We start from the raw sequence: 8,748 nt of genomic DNA, 5'->3' as shown, positions 1-8,748 counted from the left end.
GCCGGGCGCGGTGGCTCACGCTTGTAATCCCAGCACTTTGGGAGGCCGAGGCGGGCGGATCACGAGGTCAGGAGATCGAGACCACGGTGAAACCCCGTCTCTACTAAAAATACAAAAAAATTAGCCAGGCGTAGTGGTGGGCGCCTGTAGTCCCAGCTACTCGGAGAGGCTGAGGCAGGAGAATGGCGTGAACCCGGGAGGCGGAGCTTGCAGTGAGCCGAGATTGCGCCACTGCACTCCAGCCTGGGCGACAGAGCGAGACTCCGTCTCAAAAAAAAAAAAAAATCTTAATGAGGCTTAATATTTATACAGGTAAGGATGTACATACATATTATCTAGACAAAATACCATTTATATAGAGAGAAAATATTATTTCCAAAAAATTATTGGGACTTAAGTAATTATTGATTAGGTATCAAACACTCAGACTTTTAATCTCATCCCCCTACTCCCACCCAACCCTGCCAAAAAAAAAAGTGGAAGGAGGGAAGAAAGGGAGGAAGAAAAGAAAAATGTAGTACATTTTTCTAGGTATTAGCATCACAGCCAGTAACTCCATCTACTGGAAGGCTTAAGAGGAAGAGGCAACTCTGGAGTCAGGCAGAACTTGGTCTGAATTCTGGCTGAGCTGCTTCAGCTGTGTGGCCATGATCAAGCCATTTAATCTGTGTCCTTCAATCAGCTCATCTGTAAAATGGAGAATAATAATCATAATAAAGGCCTGGCGTGGTGGCTCATGCCTGTCATCCCAGCACTTTGGGAGGCTGAGGCAGGCAGATCTCTTGAGGTCAGGAGTTTGATACCAGCTTGGCCAACATAGAGAAACCCTGTCTCTACTAAAACTACAAAAATTAGCTGGGTATGGTAGCGCACGCCTGTAGTCCCAGGTACTTGGGAGGCTGAGGCAGGAGAATCACTTGAACCCGGGGGCGGAGGTTGCAGTGAGCCGAGATCATGCCACTGCACTCCAGCCAGGGCAACAGAGTGAGACTCCATCTCAAAAAAAATAATAATAATACAAATATCTGATGCTAGGTTTTCTTATTTGTAAAGTGGATTGCCTATATTTACTTTGCAGAGTGACTGTGAAAATTAAATGGGAATATTCATGTGAAGAACCATATTGCGTAGCTCCTGGTGGACACTTAGTCCATTTGGGCTTCTATAACAAAAATGCCACAGACTGGGCAGCTTATACACAACAGAAATTTATTTCTCATAATTCTGGAGCCTGTGAAATCCAAGATTAAAGCATGGGCAGAAGAAGTGAGTCTAATGGGGTGTGGAGTGTTGACAGCCACCAGGAGCTGCCTTGTGCTGTGGACTGATGTTCCAATAGGAGTCAGGACAGTCAAAATGACCATGAAAGGTAGCCAAAGACTAACTTTGGAGGGGGTTTTATTCCTATGGGGCTCAGTGAAATGGAGATAGCAAGTCACCCTTTGTCAGAATGTGAGTTGAGTTCCATATTGAGAAAATGGAGCAGTTCCCAGCTCTCTGCTGGGAGGAACAAGAGGGAGGAACAAGGCCCAGGTTGATGCTGTGCGCTGGGTTCGGTAATGGGAGATTTATGCCATTCGTGTGATGTGTGACAAGATGCAGGAGGTGAAAGCGGTATGAACACTGATTAACTCAAAAGTTGACCACCAGCACACACAGCCATTGTTTCCAGCAGCACTCTTTAGTGATGGGCTTTGTCTGGCTGGCTTCACAAAAGACAAATGCCATTACAGGAGACCAAATAACCTTATTTAGGCGGTTGTCAGATAATAGAGACGCTCCAGGTATTAGCCTGACTGCATTAGTTTGATTTGTTACTACTGTTCACCTTGTCTTGAGCATTAATGGAGACAAAGGCCTAGAATTACCAGGAACAGAGATAAGCTGTGGATTAGAGCCTACGTGTTTTGAGGGAAAGATAATTCTATCTCGGGTTTTCCTTTCCATTTTCATTTTGCTTGATTTTTCCCGAGTCCAATTTTCCCCCTGAATATCATTGTATTCTCTCCAAATTTCTAGCAATTGTAATTCCAAAAATGTTACTGATTCATTATTTCTTTTAACAAGATCAGCCTTTATCTTTAGATTTTTAAAAAAGATTTTAGAGAAAATACACTAGCAATCTTTTATGTTATCCTGCTTCTTGAGTATTCTTATATATTATGAACTTTCTTCACAAAAGTTATAATAGAACTTATATTGTTATTAGTATCAAAAAATATAAAAAAAGATAGGCATATTACATTTATAGTTATTTATTTAATATTATAAATTCTTGTTTTAATTTTTCTGACTTATAAATGTTTCAGTTATAAATATATCATTTCTATTATAAATGATTTCAGTTATACATATGTAGCTTCAGTTATAAATATATAACTTCAGTTGTAAACACAATTTATTTCAATTATAAATAAAATTGAATTTTAGGGCCACATAAATCAGTTATATAAAATTGTCATTGGAAAATACTGAGATAATGATGGTCTAGGGTTATTATGTTTCTCTCCTCATCAGACTTTTTAGAGGTATGACCAGTTTTTATAATTAAAAAAAAACTTAAGTGCATTATTAGTTGTCAATTGATATCTGTGATGGTGTTTCATTTTTTTCTAGAGTCTATCATTTTACACAGAATCTTTACATTCCTCAGGGATTTGGGAATTAGGTTTAATTGTAGAAATTCTAGATAAACTATGATTACTCTTTGAAAAATCTCAATTTATGAAAAGCACTACTTCAAAAATACTTTAATATTAATATTAATAATGTGGAATAGTTTCTTATTGTGTATAAGACTTGAAATCTTATCCTAAACCAAACAGACGTTCAGGAGACAGAGCTATAATTCTGACATGGCAGGATGTCAGAGAGATGCAAAACAGAATGTCAAGTGTGATCACATTTTAAAAAATAACAGCAAAAACAACAAATATGTGTGTGTGTGTATATATATATATAAAGATGTTTTTGTGATACACAAAAAGATCTATAAAGATGTTTAATGATGGTTGTCTCTGAAGGATGAGATTCAAGGGGGATTTTACTCTATTTCTATACTGCTTATATTGTTTGCAGAATATAGAATGACAATAAATTTGGAATTAAAATAAAAGCTTACCCATCATGTGACACATTCCCCTCCAACCCACTCCCCCAGAGCCTACTCCTGGTAACTTCCAGTCTCTCAATTTAACATAATTTCATAATAACCTAATGGAGAACAAAGAAAACTCTTTGTGGATAAATTTGAACTAATACATTTCATAAATAGTGCTTCCAATTTTTATATGAATGGAAGCAGCTCTTTATATTGGAAAAAGTGGCCCAGTCTTTTTTGGAAAACATGTAATGCCTATGTTCTTCCTAACTACCCTGTTGCCCTTCTTTTCCTCCTCCCTCTCCATCTCAGCAACAGTGGAATAGAATAAGCACTAACCAGTTGCTTATAGAATATTGCTGACCAATTGTTGGGACACATAACTCTCTACCTCAAATGTGCTCTCAGTAAATAATTTTAAAAAGCTCCAAAATCTGAATCATGCTGCTTTTCCTTAGAAATAATATGCAAACTCCCTCTAGTCTTTTATATATAAAAAATAGTGATTATAGATTCAATAATTCAGTGAGAACCTTCCACCTGGATCATCACTGGGACATCACAAAGGACAGAGGACAGAAAGAAAAGAGAAGCCAGGGAGAATTCAATTCAAATGGACAAAGCTGAAATTTGGCTTCCAGTGGACAAAGTCAGAGTTTTAGGCTGACATTTCAAAAAACAAAAACAAAAACAAAAACAAAAACAAAAACAAAAAAACCCCCACCCACTTAAGTCTTCCATTAACTAGAAAACAAATGCCCAGATTTCCAGCCGAGAGGGCTCCCTTCTTGTTATATATCTTATCCTATTCCCATCTTTTTTTTGGGGGGGGGGACGGAGTCTCGCTCTGTCACCCAGGCTGGAGTGCAGCGGCGCGATCTCGGCTCACGGCAAGCTCCGCCTCCCGGGTTCACGCCATTCTCCTGCCTCAGCCTCCGGAGTAGCTGGGACTACAGGCACCCGTCACCGCGCCCAGCTAATTTTTTGTATTTTTTTAGTAGAGACAGGGTTTCACCGTGGTCTCGATCTCCTGACCTCGTGATCTGCCCGCCTCAGCCTCCCAAAGTGCTGGGATTACAGGCGTGAGCCACCGCGCCCGGCCCCCCATCTTTAATTGGCAGGTAAAATGGGAAAATGGGAAATGAAAACACATAGTTTTTGTTACTTAGAAGGCACCTTGATTATTTCCAGCGACTATGTCAGAGCACTTACAAAAGGTGGGTCAGTTATCCTACCTTCGCAGTCAACTTAATATTGCAGTTGATTAGAAATCATTACCAACTGGATATAAGCTAGATGATCACTATCACTAATGAATGAAAGTAAAGTACAAAATTAAACTAGAAAACTATTTAAAATTTTGCATTTATTTGCTGCTTACCTCTTTTGTGCAATTCAGTACCAATGGTATAAACATGATAGCTGATGCTTGTATATTTCTACTTTGGCATAATGACTTTGCTTGGAAAAAAAACTCAACTAACATGCTGTAAGAATTTGTTTTGATAAATGGTGAGAAATTCTCACTGCTTTATGCTATAAATCAAGAGAAGTTGAAGATTCATGAATAAATCATAATCTATAATATAGTGAAGCATAATTATGTTTCAAAATTTGCATGGAGGAAACTAATGGAAACAACTCACACTTTTGTTCTTCAGATTATTTTACTTGAAATACTTTATAATTAGAATCCAGCTTGTGGAATCACTTAGTCATGAGTCTATTGATTTTAACAAACTAATTTATTAGATTAATTTGGCTCACTTAAAAATAGCAATCTTTTCTGAAAATGTTTATTAAAATACATAGAAAACGTCTTTACTATAACTAAAAGTACCCAAATATAATATGTACCATGCTATAATAGTAATTATTTACAATATATTTTCAGAAAAAATGACAATATTCAGATTAAATGCAGGAAAGAAAACATCACATTTTAACACTTAATATTTCCACTGATTCTTCATGCTCTGCAATTAGAAGATAATTTCACTTGTTTAGTTTTCTATCTATTCCAGGAGATCTGTGTTGAAATTTTTTTTCGCCATTAGAAACTGTGATTCTCTATGGGACCTTTTCAGTTTTGCACGCCGATTTTGAAACCAAATCTAAAGTTAAGGAAAAATAAAATAGGTCTCAGAAACATTATTTTATTATTCTTAACATTTCAACATCATGAATAACAACTAAATTTGAAGATTACCTGGATTCTGTCTTCCTCTAGATTCAATTTTCGAGCTAAGTCTTCTCTAATATCAATACCAGGATAGCAGTTTACTCTAAAGACATTTTCTAACACTTCAATCTAAGAAAAAAAAATGTTGATATTCAGTATGTCACCAAAAATAAGCTTTAATTTCTAGAGTAAAATGACTACATTTAAATCTTGGCAATTAATCTGGATGCCTTTTAAAAAATGATTACCTGGAAATTGTTAAAATATGATAGTCTATTGTTTCATTAATAAGGCTTCTAAACTGAGATACCAAAGTGAGTGGGCTTTTGCTCAACTTGGTGATTAAAGCCTTTATATTATCATTATTGGGTGAAAAAACTTCCCACCTGGTTTTGAGTAAAAGCAGTTCTTGGTCTTCGGCCTCTATACCAACTCAACTCTCTTTTCAAAGACAGTCTTTCCGAGGCTGAAAAGTAATTTTCATATTTCAAAGCTCTTTCTTCTGGCATTGGGTGATCCACCACACTAGGGAATGAAATCCCACTGGGAGGATTTGGGACATGTAGACATAAGTTACCATCTTTCCCTAAAAACAGAAAAATAAGCCCTATCTTAGATCGTCAATCTTATGTTCCACAAAGTTCTATAGAGGTAGTTTCAGGAACTCATCTTTCATTTCCTAATGGAATTCTGGGGTTCACAAGAGAATTGCCCCCCATTAACCAAAAACCAATCAAAAATGAAGATCCTGTCTTGGCAGTCCTGCCTCTTTGGTCTCTGAATGTCGTTTATTTTTCAGTGAAAAGAGATTTCAAATATCTGATGTGTCAAACAGGGAGAGATCTTCTGAAGTAAATGCAGGTTCTTGGTATTTCCTGTGAGTGAACTTATCCACTTTGCTCAATCCAAAGCTGATATTCTTTTCATTTCCCATAGGACTCAGCTGGAGGCATTAAAAGTCCTAGACTCTGGCTGGGCGTGGTGGGTCATGCCTGTAATCCTAACACTTTGGGAGGCTGAGGCAGGCAGATCACCTGAGGTCAGGAGTTCCAGACTAGCCTGACCAACAGGGTGAAACCCCCTCTCTACTAAAAATACAAAAATTAGCAGGCCATGGTGGTGCATGCTTGTAATCCCAGCTACTCGAGAGGCTGAGGCAGGAGAATCGTTTGAACCTAGGAGGCGGAGGCTGCAGTGAGCCAAGATCATGCCATTGCACTCCAGTCTTGGCAATAAGACCAACACTCCGTCTCAGAAAAAAAATAAATAAATAAATAAATTAAAGTCCTAAACTCTAGCTCTATGTAGTATGAAATAAAGGGCAAATTAAACACTGTAAATGAAATAACAAAGAATTGAAACAATTAAGCTGTGGCATACCTGAGGAGCTGCAGGTGTCTGCCCAGGGCCTGTGGGGTTTCATTAATGGAACACAGTCTTTCTTCTGGTCCAGTCCTAAGATTCTCTCAATTGAAAAGGAGCAAGTTGAGGGTTTGCATTCCCCGAACTGAGCGCCTTCCTGCAGGCTGGGAGACATCCTCTCGTGGTCTGCACAGAGCAACAGCTCTGGCCTCTGCTGGCTCTGCCCCATGTGTATAGGGCTGGGATCTTCCTGCAGTTCACCTTATAGCTCCGCTGACAAGGGGGCTGGATTTAGAACGTCACTAATTAAAATCCTGTCTTAGAAAGTTTTAGCATGTCAATGAACACTTGCCCAGCCAGCAGCTTAAGGAGTTAATTGTTTATTTGTTTGCAAGTAATTACCAACTAATGGCTACACCAGGGGGGCCACCTACAGGGACAAAAAGTGTTATCTCTCCTAAGCAGAACACAGACTTAACTTTCTCTAAAGAAGTGATGCACAAATGTGGCACTTATCTTTTATTTCAAATCATTAATGTATAAAATCAAGCTTTTTATTCTGAAGTTTATACTTTCATGGGCTCCAGTTACCTAAACATACAGGCAAGATACGAGAGCAGTCGAGTAATAAATAATCTAATTTAAGTGAATTTTCTTCCAAGGAAATGGGAAAAAATAATAATCTCTTAATGCTATTACGGTAATTCTGATGAAAATGCCTGTTTTTCATATGCATATGTAATAGGGAATGTTGTCAATGAAAACACAATAGTATTTGGAGTGCAGCATAGTGGAAAAGGTTGGCAATGTTATTAACATGGAGTGTAATTGTCTTCCAAGTGCCTGGATTAATTCATAGAACAGTTGCACCAAGTATTTTAAATAATTAATGGGCTAATTCCTTTCCTTCCTCTTTTCTTTTAAATGAGAGAGATACATGTTTATATAAAGGTTCATATGTAATCACCTCCAAGCAACTTAGAAGCATGACTACTTAAAGTGAATGATTTCTCTGTCACGGTTATTTTAAAGAAAAGAATATAGTTTGCTTTCTAAAGAAAAATTTCCCTCTGTTGATCTTTTGAGGGATGGGCAGAGGATGGAGTCTTTCAAGATGGTAAGGCTTATGAAAATAACCAAGAACAGAATGTTTTAATTTCATAATCCTAAGAAAACTTGAAATTAAAAGAAAAGTATAACTTTTGATTGGGAAGATTTTGAACTGGCTGTTCCCCCCACAAAGGTATACTTGTAGTTCTTGTACTCTGCTCCTCCTCTTCTTCCAGTACCTTCCTGAAGATAAATTTAAGTGCTTAGCTTTATTCATTATTTAAACAACTGCTGGTCTTTCCTTCAGGGAAGGGAAAAACGGTCTCCACTCATAGAGGAAATAGCCTCTATAGGATGGAGCTCATCTTCGTCAGCTTTTATCCTATTATGATCTCACAAATATTGAGCTAAATTCCTCCTGATGAAAGCTCTCGGGTAAATAAAGGATCTCACATGCAAAACATCAACAGGCATATGGATTTATAAATATACGTGTAAAACCATTCTGCGGATGAATAAACCGGTGAACATTTACACCTCATGGAGATTTTGTATATAGTGCTGAAATGTAGATTGTGCAAAGGTGGGGGGTATCTTAATCTGGGATGACTAGGAGGAAGCGAGAGAATACAGGACCTTCTCAGCTTTCTTTCTCTCCTTTGAGACATTCATTATTTCCTTCCACAATTGGTTGAGCACCTTCTCAGAACCAGAAAAAAACAAAATACTATCCTTGCCTTCATAGAGCTCACAGTGGTGCAGGGTAGGGGGCAGGAAACAAATAATAATTATAGGTAAATTATCTAGTATGTTAGCCAGGGTAAGAATGGGAAAAGGAAACAGGTGAGCCAGGTAAGATGAATTAGTGCGGGAGGTGGAAGGGTAGATGTCAGTGTAGGCCTCACTGAGCCCCTGGGCCCCGCAGATGAGTGCCTCAGAGGCACAAGGCAGAAGGATGCCACAGCGCATGCCAGAGCAACTCCAGTTTTCAACTTCTTCTTTATTAACAAAGATGTTCCAATTTTTTTATTTGGCTTAAATTGATTTTCTTTGG

The 8,748-nt window shown here is 38.0% G+C and overlaps 2 protein-coding genes across 2 annotated transcripts in view; one reads left to right on the top strand and one right to left on the bottom strand.

Annotated features, from left to right (window-relative positions):
- MNDA (myeloid cell nuclear differentiation antigen) overlaps positions 1 to 8,748 on the top strand; it is a 105,258-nt gene that overhangs the window by 13,334 nt on the left and 83,176 nt on the right. The window lies entirely within an intron of this gene.
- Positions 4,827 to 7,643, bottom strand: HESX1 (HESX homeobox 1). The gene is made up of 4 exons (XM_032154060.2): positions 6,663 to 7,643; positions 5,669 to 5,868; positions 5,310 to 5,411; positions 4,827 to 5,214 (listed from the first exon to the last, which is right to left on the bottom strand). Exons 1-4 carry the CDS (start codon positions 6,871 to 6,873, stop codon positions 5,116 to 5,118), a joined length of 612 nt encoding a protein of 203 aa, XP_032009951.1. The 5' UTR covers positions 6,874 to 7,643; the 3' UTR covers positions 4,827 to 5,115.

Source organism: Hylobates moloch, unplaced genomic scaffold (assembly GCF_009828535.3).
Source record: "Hylobates moloch isolate HMO894 unplaced genomic scaffold, HMol_V3 SCAFFOLD_5, whole genome shotgun sequence".
Lineage (NCBI taxonomy): Eukaryota > Metazoa > Chordata > Mammalia > Primates > Hylobatidae > Hylobates > Hylobates moloch.
This window is presented reverse-complemented; position numbering and strand designations above follow the sequence as displayed.

What these genes read in the sequence shown, in the direction of transcription:
- HESX1 (XM_032154060.2), bottom strand. Translation starts at nt 6,873, where the DNA reads ATGGGGCAGAGCCAGCAGAGGCCAGAGCTGTTGCTCTGTGCAGACCAC. An exon ending in AGACACCTGCAGCTCCTCAG is followed by an intron (nt 5,869 to 6,662) that starts GTATGCCACAGC and finishes TTCTGTTTTTAG; the next exon opens with GGAAAGATGGTAACTTATGT. An exon ending in CTGCTTTTACTCAAAACCAG is followed by an intron (nt 5,412 to 5,668) that starts GTGGGAAGTTTT and finishes TTTTTTTCTTAG; the next exon opens with ATTGAAGTGTTAGAAAATGT.